General features: G+C 39.7%; 1 protein-coding gene across 2 annotated transcripts in view; it reads right to left on the bottom strand.

Annotated features, from left to right (window-relative positions):
* FAM91A1 (family with sequence similarity 91 member A1) overlaps nt 1-14226 on the bottom strand; it is a 41195-nt gene extending 26969 nt beyond the window's left edge. For both annotated transcript variants that reach the window (XR_015695598.1, XM_087706712.1), the window contains exons 1-8: nt 13861-14226; nt 10242-10326; nt 8714-8865; nt 7715-7772; nt 6720-6787; nt 5625-5738; nt 3199-3289; nt 1060-1122 (exon numbers count right to left, since the gene is read on the bottom strand). Coding sequence is in view for 1 of the 2 variants with exons in the window: in XM_087706712.1 (XP_087562838.1) it covers nt 1060-1122; nt 3199-3289; nt 5625-5738; nt 6720-6787; nt 7715-7772; nt 8714-8865; nt 10242-10326; nt 13861-13932 (703 nt within the window). In the remaining variant the exon portion in view is untranslated. The remainder of the gene's footprint in view (nt 1-1059; nt 1123-3198; nt 3290-5624; nt 5739-6719; nt 6788-7714; nt 7773-8713; nt 8866-10241; nt 10327-13860) is intronic.
* Between the last annotated feature and the right edge of the window lie 1960 nt (nt 14227-16186).

The following is a 16186-nucleotide window of genomic DNA, read 5'->3' as shown; positions in this document are numbered from 1 at the left end:
CCGAACCGGTTAGAAGAGGTTCCACCAGTGGACCCGGAAAGCAGGCCACACCTACAGAAGAGGTTCCAAATTTTTTTGAAACCCACCACTGGTCCTTGGATATGATTATTCTACACTATCATGCTCATATTTATAAAACTCAGTGCCTCTGTGAAAGGTAAGGATGACTACTGCCTTTGCGGTGCAATCAGAACATTGCGTGTGTTGAAGTTGTTTTAACGCAAACCAAAGATGACTTTTAAAAAACAAGTTTACATCATATTCTTATGCATGCCAGTGCTGTGTTTGAGGTAATTTAAGGTGGTGCTGACAAGTGTCGTCGGCATCTTCATATCCGGTCACATGGGCGGCAAGCCACTCCCATCCGGTCACATGGGCGGCAAGCCACTCCCACAAAGGAGGCCACACCCACAGAGTAGGTTTGAACAATTTTTGAAACCCACCACTGAATGTACCAGACATATTTCTAATGTGCTGACTTGTGTGCTGCATTTTCTGCAAAGCAGGTACTTGTATGGATATATTTACAGCAGGAAAAAAAACGAGACTGTGGGAAATGAGGAACTGAAAGTCATGAATGGCTGAGAGTTTCAAATGTACACAGGTGTTTGCAGAGTGACGGTCAGTAAGAATGCAAGAAACAAGGGAGTGAACCTATGGAATGTGCATGTTATTAAAAAAAAGAAAGCATAAGAAATGTGAATTGAGATGAGAATGGTGTCCTTTGTCCAATAGCAGTCCTTGTAGGACCTGCTATGTGTCATTGGACCCCTTTGCAATGGTTTAATAATGTAAGTTTTGTTGTGAAATTACATTGCTATGTTGGCTATTCATGTTCCAAACTGCTCATGAAATAAACATCTGAATCTTAAAGTAAGATTTGTTGCTTGTGGTTTATCTGTGTTCCTCCTTATTGGGACATTTTTATAACAGGTCATAATTTACTTTTTTCAGTGCTGTTGTAACTTTGGTCACTAGGCAAATGACCGTAAGTTGAGGACTACCTGTAGCAATATTCATCACACACATACCGTAAACAAACCACACACACACACGTACCTGCTATGCAACTGTCATCGGATATTGGTACATCCAGGTAGATAAACCCCTTATTATATAAGCCTAGGGATACATAAAAGAACCCTATTATCGTAACAGTTTTTCATGCAGTGTCTTCAATCAATTTGTTGTGCCGAGGAACAAAGAATGTGAGACAGAGTTCAGAAAATGGTACATGGAATACTGACAGTTATGTCCACATTTTTCTCTAATTCAAATTAAATCCAGTTGCTGTTTTGAAAATTAACCCAAATTACTGCACTCATGGCATAGTATTGGATAGAGATGCTGGTAAGACAGGATACATCTGTGGCACAGACCTAAGAGACACATAACTCATTCTCTAAAGCAGTCTTCTCAAACTTGGCAACTTTAGGATGTCTGGGTTCTAAGACCTCTTAAAAGTTAACTTTAAGAATGCTTTGAATTGAAATCCAAACATCTTAAAGTGTCAAGGTTGAGAAACACGGCTCTAAAGTATCTTTCCTTAATGATTCTTTCAAGATTGAAATTAAGACTAGGAAACATGTGCACACACAGACACAATCATACACTCACACACAATGTAAGTATGTTGCTTTTTTGATGAGAGATTTCCTTTGAACATATTCAGATGACCCCTCCCCAAAAAGCGGGTGAAAGTTTATAATTACAACTTTATCCTTATGCATATTTGCTTAAAATAGGATTCACCAAAATCCAAATCCAAATCCAAATCCAACTCTGAACAAGAATTAAAAGTACATGTATGTAATGAATTACATGTACTTTTAATGTACATTAAATGTACATTTCATAACCGTGTTCTCTAAGCTTGAAAAAAGACATTTTAGCTGAAAAAGTGTCTGCAGTGAAACCTTGCTGTAACAGACCGATAGAAAGGGGTTATGTCCATTATTTCCAAATGCCTGTTAAATTTTTCAATTATGTTATTTGCAGCAATTTACAATCTTATGTTCATTTGCATAATGATGTCATTTAGGGTTAATTATATCATTATGCCAATTGCCAGAAATGCTGTAAAATTAATATCAATTTAATTTCCTTCAGGAGGATGCCTGGACAGAAATCTGGTTAACTGCATTCAAAATCCACTAAATTTGTTTTGTTAAATTGTGGTTTCACTGTTTATCAATAGTCACACATAATTATGTCAAAAGCTCAAGTGTTAAACAAATAATTTATTGGTTCTGTGCCATGCTCAAATATTTCCAATAGATTAAATTTTGCAAGTAAATTCCATCAGCATGATTCAGATGACTGAGACACTCATTCTATGTGATGGAAGAGTTTTTAATTATTAAGGCTATTTGCAAATATGACACAGCAAAACCATTTTCTAAATTGAAGGGAAATAATACCTAATTCAGCCATTGGGATCAGCTGTTCTAACAAAGATACAGAATAACAGAATTGAAAGAGACCTCAGAGGTCTTCTAGTCCAACCCACTGCTCAGGCAGAAAACCCTATACCATTTCAGACAAACGGTTGTCCAGTCTCTTCTTTAAAACCTCCAGTGTTGGAGCACCCACAACTTCTGGAGGCAAGTCGTTGATTAATTGTTCTGTCAGGAAATTTCTCCTTAGTTCTCTCTTTGTTCAGTTTCCATCCACTGCTTCTTGTTGGCATTCAGGTGGTTTGGAGAATAGGATGACCATCACTTCTTTGTGGCAACCCCTGAGATATTGGAACAATGCTATCATGTCACCCCTATTCCTTGTTTTCATTAAAGTAGACATAACCAGTTCCTGAAACCGTTCTTCATATATTTTAGCCTCCAGTCTCATAATCATTTTTGTTGCTCTTCTCTGCACTCTTTCTAGAGTTTCAACATATTTTTTACATCATGGCGACCAAAACTGGATGCAATATATCTGGATGCAGATGTTGAGACAGTACAGAGAAGAGCAACGAAGATGATTAGGTGGTCTTACCAAGTCATTATAAAGTGGTATTAGTGCTTCATATAATCTTGATAAAAAAGGGGGGAAATCATACAGCAAAAGGTAAATGCCCAAATTATTCTCTACTCATTGATTCTAATATGGATGCTTTCCAATATTTTAACTTAAATCTGTAACAAAAATAATATGCAAAAATTATTCTTTTGTTTGGAAGAATTAAAACATGTAACTCACTGTGAACAACATTGTAGTCTAGGACTCCAGCAAGCTGAGGACCTGAATCAATGATTTTATCAATTGCAGTTTTTTCACAGGGTGTGCATATCTAATGAGAAAAGGATGTATTAAATAATGTATGCATAACACGTTAAAAATTATTTGATGTAGAGTGGTCAACGAAGAACACAATCTATGCCTATGCTGAAAACCCACTGTTGAATTCAATGCTGGAATAAATTTCCCATTAGAAAAAGACGCATATTTTCTATCACCTTAATTCAGGATCACTTAATGAAATTGTCAGTTGGTCTTATCTGAACGGCATGTCTCGAAGGATGGCGTGGGAGCAGTCACAGCTGGGTATTGTCACGGCCCATCTGCCCGAAGACTGAGGTAAATCTTGAGGCCACACCTCTACCCCTCCTCTGACTCTCCCAGATTAACCAATGATCCAGTCAAGGCGACTCTAGAAAGAAGGGAACAGGGTAACTCCCCCCTCCTGGTCCCTGACTGATCGTTAATACTCTACTCAGGCCCACCCTGCATGGGGTGCACTATGGGTGGGAAGTGACTGCTCCCACGCCATCCTTCGAGACAGGCAGTTCAGGTAAGACCAACTGACACTCCAAAGTGGGGTGTGGGAGGAGTCACAGCTGGGACCTACCAAAGCTAGGTATCTCTGGGAGGGACCATAGGGCCTGAGTCCCCCCGAGTATCCAGCACTCTATGGAGGACTCTCCTCCCAAAGGATGCCTCCGCAGAGGCGAAGGCGTCCAGTCTATAGTGTCTGATGAGCGGAGAGGGCGAAGTCCATGCTGCCGCCCTGCAAATGTCTTCGATGGGGGCCCCTCGGACACTTGAAGTCCCTGTGCCTCGTAGGCTTTGGAGATGGCTAGCCTGATCCATCTACTGATGGTGGCTGGGGAGACTTTTGCTCCCTTGGTTGCCGGGTGGTAGGAGACAAAAAGGGCCTCCGACCGCCTGATGGGCAACGTGCGCTTCAAATAGATGCGCAGCGCCCTCCTGACATCCAGGCAATGCCAGGACCTCTCCTTTAATCTCCTGAGCCCTATGAAAGGGAGAATTGATCTTTGGCATGAAGGCAGGGTCAAGTCTTAGGACCACCCTGTTTCTGTGGAAGATGCAGAGATCCGCCATGGCTGACAGTGCATTAATCTCTGAGGCCCTCCTGGCTGAGGTAATCGCCACGAGGAACATTACCTTGAGTGTGAGCAGCTGAAGACTCACCTCCCTTAGAGGTTCGAAGGGTGCTTCCAGAAGTGCCTGGAGCACTGTGGGCAGGTCCCACGAGGGAAAACGGTGAATCATCGGGGGTCTGAGGTTGGTTGCTCCCCTGAGGAACCGTTTGATGATGGGAAGTTGGGACAAGGACTATGTGCCCCCTCCCCCCAGGACAGTGGCCAAGGCTGAGACCTGCCTTCTGAGGGTGCTAGGGGCCAGGCCCTTCTCCAGGCCATCCTGGAGGAAGTCCAGGACCTGCGGAACCGTGGCTGCTGTCAGTTCTACCTGAGCCAAGTGGCACCAGGCCGGGAAGGAGACCCAGGTCGCGTCATAGATGCGAGTGGTGGATCTCCTCCTGGCTACCTCTATGGTCCCTATGACCTTGGTGGAAATCTGGGCCTCCCTTAATTGTGTCCGCTCAATCTCCAGATGGTCAATTGGAGCCAGTGGGTGAAGCAGACTTCCCTGGGTAAGGGTTACCTCCTCCTGAGGGATCCTCCAATGGGGGGTGATAGACAGCTCTATCAGATCTGCGAACCAGGGGTGTCGGGGCCAGTATGGTGCCACCAGAATGACCTCTGCCCTCTCTAGTACTAGTTTTCTGAGCACCCCGGGTAGGAGAGGAAGAGGGGAAAGGCATAGAGAAGACCTGATGACCACTGGCTGATTGCGGAGCGCATGAGAGGAGGTTCGTCCGACGGAAAAAAATTCTTGAGGTAAAAACTCCAAAGGGAAAAAGGCAAAAAGCAAAAAAGGGAAAAAAAATTGTGCCAAGGACAGCCAGGTATTTAGCTCCTTCTGGGCCGAAGACTAAGGTTAATCTGGAGAGTCAGAGGAGGGGTAGATGTGTGGCCTCAAGATTTACCTTAGTCTCTGGGCAGATGGGCCGTGACAATACCCAGCTGTGACTCCTCCCACGCCCCACTTTGGAGACTGTACTTAGTAGGAAGGTATAGATAGATAAAAGTTTTTTTTTTGCAAACACTACATAATTAGTTTATGAAATTAAGCACAAACCACAGCTTGTTACTGTTGCAATTTTCAAGCAACTTTATCAAACATAATTAACCAAAAAATAGTTTCTGATCATAACAGCTCAGGTTTTTAGGTTTTTCCACTTCCAGTGGAAGTAATCTTTTAGCAGCCCGCCTACAAAGTGTAAATCTAACTGAGCTGGAAAAAAATAATTTCATTTATACCTTAATGTCGTCCTCTGTGATGTAACCGGCTTGTACTACCCACCAAGCTTCAATGGCAATTTCTACTGGTTTCATGGGTAGCAGGTCCCGGGCAGTTTTCCTTCTAAAAAATTTCTGAAATGGTTTAAGAAGAAATTAGGTTCTCAAATACAGAACACTCAGATTTTTAAGCATACCACTCCTTCCCCCTGATAAGATTGTCCTTATCATACAGCTGGGGAATTCTCGGAGTTAAAGTCCGCAAGTATTATGGTTGCAAAGTTTGGAGACCTCAAATGTAGACTGAAAGTGAGCAACTGTAATAGGTTCTGGTCCATATGTAATTGAAAAATGCAAAGAAAGATTTCCATGTGCTGAGACTTATAAGAAAACTTTTTCCAGGGAAATTGAGCAAGCAACTGGCTTCAGAAATTTCTCACATCATTTTCCAAGCTGTCTCTGAAGGCTGAGATCTTTTTGATTTCCCAAGACTTTAAAACTTTTCAGCCAAATTGAACCCATCGTCCTATTGGAGCACTTTCATTTCTGGGAATATCATTCAGTCGCACATTTATAATATTGTCCGATCAGTGCTACAGTGCTCTTTTTTATTTTCAGTGCGTTCTGTTGGAGGGCAGGGTATATTTTTTAAATTCAAAAAAGTGTATCGATTCTGTGGCAGGATGATGATGGCAGGATATTTGTTGCCATATTTACTTTCCCTACAGAAATTGAAGGAAAATCATAGACTAAAAAAAAAAATGGCCCTTGTAACTTGGCAAAGACTACAGATGACCAGATGCAAACAGTGGCAAGCCAGTAACTCATAAACTGCCAACTGTAACCTGCCAAAACAAACTGTCCTTGTGAGCAGCCTCGTAACTCATCAAGCCAAAGAACTGGAAATCTGAAAACACTCCTTTTAGGTTATTTTTTTCCAAAAACTGGCTAGGCACAATATGAGTGCTCAAAACTATGAACATACGGTGTTTCCCCGAAAATAAGACATTATTATCCGGGGAGGTCTTATTTTCAGGGAAACTGGGTATTTGTTTTTATATCAACCTCTAAACAAGAGGCCAATAGTAGATCAAATGGAGAAAGCAGAATACATACTTTTGATGACCTACATTGGTTCATCAGATCAATATACTGGTTTCTTCCTATGCCAAGAAGTCTTAAACCTGGGGAGGGAAGATAAATCTCTTAAAAACAGAATTCTATTTTGAGAGAAAGTATGACCCCCTTTTTGCTCTATAACCCAAAAAGGCACCCTTAAATGGGCAAAAACAGTAGATTTATCTGAACAACGTCATTTGTCATTAAAATAACATTCAGTTGAAGATAGTCATTATATTCTGGTTGGTTGAAAAAAAACATTTTGTCTGGAATTATGCATTTTTCTAAATCTAATAATCTAAACATCATCGTTGATGCAAAAGTTATGTAAAAACTTTATCTGAAAGACATCTACGTTTGAAAGCAGTCATTTTTAAGTTGGAACAAAGAAGGCCTCCTTAATTCTCCTAACAACTTGAAGATTTCAAACAGGATATATATCCTTTGTAGCAGCTTTTTATCAAAGACAACCATTGTTTTAAAAGTTTGTCCTGGAATTCTGAGCTTTTAATCCAAGATCTGTATTTGTGCAATGGAAAAGAGAACGGGTATACCTGCAAAAGACATTTATTACAAGTTATAGCAATCTAACTAAAACATTAGATAATCAGAAAACTAAACAAAGATAGAAACATTACTCAGAGCAGTTGCTTCAATGACTAACTGCAAAGTGACTGATTGAATGGCCTAAATAATTCTAAATAGAAATTTTGGCTTACAGCTAAGACAATAAACAACCCTTTAACAGTCATATGATCATGCAGAAAATTTATTTTGTTAACTTTCTCAATGTTATTCTCTTATCACTGTCTCTTTTGTTCTGTTTTCAGATGGGAGAGATTTACTTTTAACTTCAAAAGCTTTCTTAAACAAGGATTGCAACTTCAAAAATAGGAACTATCAGGCAGCTGGACTTTCAAAACTAAGAAATTCTTTTTTAAAAACTAGGCACTTATTTAACATACGTAAACAGAATGTAAGTTTATACTTACAGTCTGCAGCAGTAAAATTAGGCAATGAGTCATAACTTTTTTCGCTGTTCATTATGTCCTTTGTGAAAAGAAAAAGAAAAGTGCAAGGTCAATTCAAACCAATTACTGTACTTTTAAAGTTCCATTGCTGTATGCTGATGCTACATCAGTATGCAATGCAAATCCTAAATCTTGTATTTCAGAAAACTACTGATCATCATCGGAAGTTTTAAAGAAAAAACTGGACAGCCACCTGTCTGAAATGGTAAAGGGTTTCCTGCTTGAGCAAGGGGTTGGACTAGAAGATCTCCAAGGTCCCTTCCACCTCTATTCTGATTAAAGACTGATTATTGTCACTAAAAAAAATCCTGGGAATTAACTGCCAATTCAATTTCTTCCCCATTATACATGTTAATTCCTTCAAAGCAGCTTCTTTGATTGGAGAAATTGAATGGAAAGCCCCAAATGGAATACAAGTAATGCTCAATTTATGACCACTGGCGACCAGTCCAAACTCATGACTTACCTAAACAAGGTAAGGGGGTTGCAACTCGGCTATGAAGTTCCTACAGTTGGGTACCTTACTGCAGTCATGTGACTGCATTTCAGACACTCACCAACCTGGCCACATTTAGGGCAGTCTGCAATGTCCGCATGTCACATGACTTCATTTTACAAGTGTTTTGCTGAAAACTGGAAATTACTTCTGATTTTTGACAAAACCAGATCATAGTGAATAACGGGCTTGCTTAACAGCCAATATAAAACAGGTTGAAAAAAATTACGTGATGTGACTGACCCATTTTACAACCGTCACGACATATGACTATAATGGATAGGCTCCATTATGGTCTTATGTCGAGCACCATCTGTACTAATGCAGCTCAAGGGATATAATGTTTCCCAATGTGTAACAGCCTAAGAAAAAGCAAACACTAGACACGTGTTTCCAGTAGGTAAATATTACAGGGCAATAGAAGGAAACAGTGCAGTTCTTTTTAAGTATTTATCTAAACTTACCTCCATTATTCCTGTGTAATATGAAAAAGGTGTTATCCTCAAACCCTTCACCATGATGTCAGACAAATGGTAGGGGTACAGGATAAGATGATCTCTGCTATATTTTAACAGATCCTCATAGTATTTGCGTTCATCTTTCTTGATGTGCTTAACTGGGGAAGAAATGAAATGTTAGAACAGCTGTCTTCTTAAATTAGTTAATAACAGAATCCCATTTTTAAATGGGGTACTAATGGGGTATAAATATGTCAATGCAAACTATTTTACTTGCACACAAATCTGAACAATACCTTATGCATCTGTATAAGTAAGAAAGACAAGACAGAATTATTATTATACTGAAATCTGGGGCCCAGCGGGAGAAAAATTATATTCTTAATTTATTACTGAATTGTTTTTTATGCTTCATCTATATGAACTGCCCATCTCCCTCAAAGAGAGACTCTAATACCTTACCTCTGCCTATAGCAAGATTATTTTTGGCAATACTAAAAAGGCAGAGTATAATGACAAGGGGAATGCAATGATGGCTAACCTTTCCGGACCCGGTGCCCAAAGCGTGCACACATGTTCGAGCGTGCCCAAACCCCCTCAAATGCAATGCGCGCGTGCCTGCCAAATGCCCCCCGCATGCACAACAGAGACTCGACAACCAGCTGGCCAGAGTGCGTGCATGTATGTCAAAGCTGAACTGGGGTGACAGCTCACCAGTGGTGGGTTCCGGATCCCGTTCCAACCGGTATGGTTGGAACAGGCCCGGCTCGCCTACAGTGCGCGCATGCATCATACCTGCCAGCGACGCCTCTGCAAGCCTCCGTGATACTCCAGCTGCTCGGTGGAGCGTCGCACAGGCGCTGTACGCCCCAAAGGCTTAAAGGACAGGTAAGGAGCTTGGGCAGGTGGGCTCTCTGGAGCACAGTACCGGAACGGTACCTGGTACTCCGAGCAGGCCCCGTTACGCCCGTACCGGGGCGTACTGCCTGCAACCCACCACTGCGGCTTGCGTGCCTACAGAGAGGGTGCTGCGTACCACCTGTGGCACATGTGCCATAGGTTCGCCATCACTGATCTAAGATGTGTCCATACTCATGGGTGCAAAAGAGGGAGAGAATGGTTTAAAGTTTCTAGATTTTTGACATATATGACCTTTCTTTCTCCTATAAATAATCAATAGAGAAGTAACTGAAAAGCCTTAGTAAATAATTTTTTGCTGGTATTCAGATACTAGCATCTCATCCATTTTGCTCAGATTCGAGACTGCTTACAAACACAAGTGTTGGGTTTATTTCTATCTACATTTGTCAAATTCTAACAAAACACCTTGTCTTTAGTTGCTGTCTTTGTTTATAATGTTTTACAGAAAATCATAAGAATTGGTGTAATTTCTTGATTTTCCTTCATAAATTGGTCAATGTACTTCAGCAACAAAAAAAAATCTATTAGGGATCTTTTTTTCCAGCATGACCAGCATTGATAGCATAGTTGCAAAATATTTTCCCTTTCCCAAATTTCTTTTTTTTTAACTCACCTAAGTTATTTCGGTACCGAAGTTGATTGCGGATACTGTACAGTATAACCTGCTTTTCATAGTCTCGTTGTGAGTTTCCAAGACTCTGTGAAGCAAATAAATTGCATTTATTAAGATAAGCTAATAAAAATTTGATGAACATTTGGATCTTCAGAGATTAACATCCACTCTTTCAACTTGAAAAAATCACTCATCTTAATGGATTACTTTTCAAGAAGATGCATGATGGACTTGTAATAAAATGAATGTATTTTTACCTAAAGGAATTGTTATAAAATGTGATGATAAAAAGTAGTTGGACATTTTTCTCCAAATACAACCAATTTCCAGAATAAATGTGCATATAATTTGGGGGGAAAAAACATCTGCAGGAAAAATTACTGGAAATACTGTTGATTTTATTGAGGCTGGCTGTGATTCAATTACTTCCCATTAGTCTTATGAGGGTAAAAACTGTAAGGACTAAGTACAGAACTTGTTATGTGCACAGATACAATTTTGAGAATGGAATCAGCATGAATCTCAAAACTGTAGCAGTTTCTAACATTCAAATATCACATGATTTTTATACATATTCAATTTCTATAGCCAGCCATCTCAACCAATGCCTTTATACAACATAAAGTATTAATGATATATCAAACGTATCATTGAAAATCATTTGAAACATATCCATGATTTTAAAGAACAATATTGCAGACCTATTTTTAAGAATGGTGTAAAAAAAAGGTCTTCACATGACCCTTTTAAATGCCACTACTAAATGTTGCCACTGTCTACCTATGGGTTCTTGAGAGCAGTCTGCATCTGAGATTGCAAAAGACAACATACCAATTATAATGCAATATTTAAACTTAAACCAATAATCAGATTTTTGTAAGAAGCCAAAAATGCAGAATGAAATTTATTATTCATTGTCCTGGAACCGAGGAATGAAAAAATGGAATATCCAATCTTGGAAAATCAATGGAGCCAGCTTTTAAAACACAAAATATGTATGATTTAAGAATGAAATTAACTCATTAGAAAGTATTCTTTCATAACTTTTGGAACTTTCAAAGAAAGTTTAGAAATTGTTGGGCATTTGGTCTTTTCTGTAAGAATTGTAACAAATTTGATATTCAACTTTATTTTTGTTTCAAATCATCGCATTTGTTTATATACTTTGGGAAAGAAATGCAATAGCTAAAGGTGTAAAGATGAACTTTGTCTGTATTCTGAAACATGGACTTTGCCACTTCATGAAGAACTTTGGCTATACCAAGTCTGGTGCTGACAAAGAATATAAACTTAAGTAAACGGAAATAAATGTCTTGATAATAAGAAGTGTATTCAAGATATGAGTTGAGTTTTCTAGTTTTTAGTCTTTATGTTCTTAAAAATGAAAATTCAGATCTTTTTAGTACTAAGTTTAAAAATCAAAATTAATTTTATCTCAATACAACATGGATATACACTTTTTTGTAAGTTTCCATGTTTTGGTATATTATTTTAATTACTATAATGTTCTTTTCTCACTGTATAGTCATGTTTTGTTGGTGTTGCCTTTGTTTCTATTGCAATGTAATAGAGGTATTCTATTCACTACTGAAAACATTAAGACAATTAAGTTTAACACTAACAATTAATTAGGATGTCAATATGGCACTGATACGGATGATATAAAGTTACCGGCTTGCAAAACAAACACATGCAATTCTGGCATAAAAAGATTATAACAGCATTGATTTTTAACTGTTTCACATCATGTGTGTTAGATTGTATACAAGAATGTTCCTCTCTTTTAATCTGTGATGCTGGGAAAGATGGTAGAAAAGAGAAGAGAATGACCAGTAATAAAGGGAATGGACCCAGTTACAGTGACGATGACCTGAATGACAGGTGACTGGAAGACCTGAAAGACCAGGTGAGGGACAGATCATGATGGAGGGACTCTTTCTATGTGGTCACTAGGAGTAAAAAATGACCTTATGGTATATAATCAGTAGCACTTCAATCTATCAAGCAGAATAGAGCTGGAAGCTCCCTGCTCAAACAGGAGACCATATACCATTTCAGACAGTCTTTTCTTAAAAAACCTCCAGTGATGGAGCACCTACAACTTCTGATTGGTTAACATTTAGTAATTTCAAGTTATGTCTGCTCAACTCCCTAAGCCATAATTGGCTTAACCATACTTTATTGAGCTAATCCAGTTCTTAAGTGATCTTAACTAATAAGGCTGTCCGCCCAAACTACTTAATCCAAGTGAGCTAATCACATTTTAATATAGAGCGGTTTTTGTGAACTCGTTTTAGACACGACTCTTAATATGCTCCTGTGGCAGAGCCAGAGGTAACCCGGAGCTGAGGAAACATCTGAGAGACTCTACAGAGATTCTCAGTCATCCAGGGCATGGTTGTCCCCAAGGTGCGTTTTCAGGAGGCAACTGGACTTTATTTTTATTTTATTTTTTTAAGAAAGAAGGAATTTATATTCCTTGCAGACAGCTGGTTATTTGCATCCTTTTCAAAGGTCGTTGAAGCACTTGGAGGTTTATGTATGTCTTCAGGATCACCTGAGTAGTTTTTGTAGTCTAACGAGCCTCTAAAACAGTGGTTCCCAACGTTTTTTTGGCTATGCCCCACCTAAGCATCTCTAAAATCATGATCCCCCCCCATATTTAATTCTTACTTTACTCAAAAAATGAACTCTACATATGGAGGAAGCCTAAAAGGTCATTAACGTAGTTTAAGCAAGGTTCAAATTGCCATTAAAAATCAATTTGTCCCCCCCCCCTCCCAGCGTGGAAACCACTGCTCTAAAAGGATGCAAATGACCAGCTGTCTGCAAAGGAATATAAATCCTTCCATTCCCCACTATCCTATCAGAGCTAAAGAAGCTTCTTGGAGAAGTGAACTGTCTTCAAAAGAAAAAAACAAGGAAGTGCAGTTGCCTCCTGGGGAAAAAACACCTTTGGGACACTTGAGAGACTGTCCTCCTGTCCACCTCATTAATGGCTCATGGAAGATCATTAGCTAATCCTTTGGAGTGCCTTAGGTTCAACCAATGCTCTTCCAGTAAAAGGGAACTGACTTTCAGGTTAACGAGGCCCTAAGGCAGGGGTCCCCAAACTTGGTAACTTTAAGACCTGTGGACTTCAACTCCCAGAATTCTAGGAATTGGGAGTCCACAAGTCTTAAAGTTGCCAAGTTTGAAGACCTCTGCCCTAAGGCAATGTGTCTCAGTAAACCTGGCAACTTTAAGACATGTGGACTTCAACTCCCAGAATTCCCCAGCCAGCAAGGAGGACGCAGGCGGCCACTTGCGGAACTGCCCTGGAACAAGGTTCATTGACCAGGATTGCCTTAACCCTCCTCGGACTGCGGCTCACCCCGTTCCCAGCCAACGGGAACCTATTGCTCAGGAGAAAGGGGAACTGCACCCCGGTGTGCTACATCGGGAAGGAAGGAAGGAAAGAGGACAAGAAGAGGAATTTCCAGCATGGACAAACGGGGGGGGGGAAACGACTTCTGCCTCAGCCTGAGTGGGCTACGAGCAGCCCGAGGGGTCAATTTCGCGGCAAGTCGGAGGGGCGTTGCTTGCGTATGGGTGCCGGAAGGGGTCAGTCAGTCGGTACCTGCTTAACGCTGGCGGGGAGACGGGCCCAGGGGTAGTTGTGGCGAATGTGGAACTCCACGTCCACATTCATGGCAGGTTCCCCGGGATGGGGGGGTGGAGCAAGCAAGGGAGGACGGACGGAGGGTTGGCGGGCCCCAGGTCTTCTTCGCGGCCGCCTCAGCCCCGCTTCTGAGGCGACTCCACGCAACTGCTCAAACTTGCCTTCCGCTCCCCCTTCGCCGCTTCCGCGTTGTGGAAGCCGGCGGGCCCCGCCCCTCCGTCTACGTCAGTTCCGGCTCTGAGGAGCGCTGGAAGGCGCGAGCGCGCGTGATGGTGGGGGAGAGAGGAGAAACGCTCGCGGCGGCTCGATGGGGTTCTCCTATCTAATGAATAGAAATAGGAATAGAATAGAATAGAATAGGAATAATAGGAATTGGAAGAATAGGAATAGAAATAGAATAGGATAAGTAGAAAGAATAGGAATAATAGGAATAGAAATAGAATAGAAATAATAGGAATAGAATAGAAATAGGAACAGAATAGGAATAAGGAATAGGAATAATAGAAATGGAATAGAATAGGAATAATAGGAATAGAATAGAATAGAAATAATAGAAATAGAATAGAATAGGAATAATAGGAATAGAAATAGAATAGAAATAGGAATAGAATAGCTTAGGAATAATAGGAATAGAATAGAATAGGAATAATAGGAATAGAATAGAATAGAAATAATAGGAATAGAATAGAATAGGAATAATAGGAATAGAAATAGAATAGGAATAATAGAAATAGAAATAGAATAGAAATAATAGGAATAGAATAGAATAGGAATAATAGGAATAGAAATAGAATAGGAATAGAATAGATTAGGAATAATAGGAATAGAATAGAATAGGAATAATAGGAATAGAATAGAATAGGAATAATAGGAATAGAATAGAATAGAAATAATAGGAATAGAATAGAAATAATAGGAATAGAAATAGAATAGAAATAGGAATAGAATAGATTAGGAATAATAGGAATAGAATAGAATAGGAATAATAGGAATAGAAATAGAATAGAAATAATAGGAATAGAATAGAATAGGAATAATAGGAATAGAAATAGAATAGGAATAGGAATAGAATAGCTTAGGAATAATAGGAATAGAATAGAAAAGGAATAATAGGAATAGAAATAGAATAGAAATAATAGGAATAGAATAGAATAGGAATAGAATAGGAATAATAGGAATAGAGTAGAATAGAATAGAATATGAAGAAGAAAGGTAACGTAAGGAATGGAATGGAATAGAATAAGAATAATAGAATAGGAAGAATAGGAATGGAACGGAACAGAACCTTGGAGGTCTTCTAGTCCAGCTCCCTGTTCAAGCAGGAGAACCTGAATAACGAACAAAAAATGCATACCCTTTAACTTTATGAGAATGAGAAGCCGAGAAATGGGACCGGTGGAACGTCTCTCAACATGATATCTGGGAAACTACGTTTCCCATGATGCTTGGGGCACCCTCCGCCCTTTTATTTGTGAAGTAGTAGAGAATGGAAGGAAGGTGGAATCTAAGGGCCTTATTTCACCTTTACAAGTAGTCCTTGTCTTACAACAGTTCATCTAGTGACTGTTCAAAGTTAACGACACTGAAAAAAGTGACATGAACATCTTTCAAACTTATGACCATTGCAGCTTCCCCGTAGGTCATGTTATTTGCCTTCTGATGCTTGACAACTGACTCACATTTATGATGGTTGCAGTGTCATTATGTGATGATCCCCTTTTGCGATCTCCTGACAAGCAAAAGTCAACAGGAAAACAGATTCACTTAACAACAGGGTTACTAATTTAAGAATTGAAGTGATTCATTTAACAAATCTGACAAGAAAAGTAATAAAATGGGGCTTAATTAAAAAAGCTCTCTTCATACGCTTCTCAGTTAGCAACATAAATTTTGGGCTCATTTGTGGCCGTAAATTGGGGACTACCTGTATTCTTTGGAGTACAAGTCCTGTCATGCTTGACTGAGGGCATTATGGTCTGTCAGGCTGTTGAAAACTGACAGGCTTATTGCTCTGTTTGCATATTATGTTTCTATGCCAATAGTTTAAAAAAACACACACCATGATTCTTAGTCATCCAGGTCATGATTGTCTCAAAGGTGCTTTTTCAAGAGGCATCTGGACTTTCTTGTTTTCCTTTAAAGACTTTGAAAGAAATGTTACAAATTCAAGGATGAGCTAGAGAACAAGTGTTCTGCTTCCTGCAGAAAGAGGCAAAGCAAATACAGGTGTTATTTTCTATAGTTGCATGTACAGAGAGAAGTGCAGAGATGCTGTTGTCCCTCA

This window comes from Thamnophis sirtalis, unplaced genomic scaffold (genome assembly GCF_051295495.1).
Source record: "Thamnophis sirtalis isolate CommonGarterSnake01/CBP01778 unplaced genomic scaffold, rThaSir2_p1.2 scaffold_2, whole genome shotgun sequence".
NCBI lineage: Eukaryota > Metazoa > Chordata > Lepidosauria > Squamata > Natricidae > Thamnophis > Thamnophis sirtalis.
The sequence above is the reverse complement of the archived record's forward strand: the minus strand, read 5'-3'. Positions and strand labels throughout refer to the sequence as shown.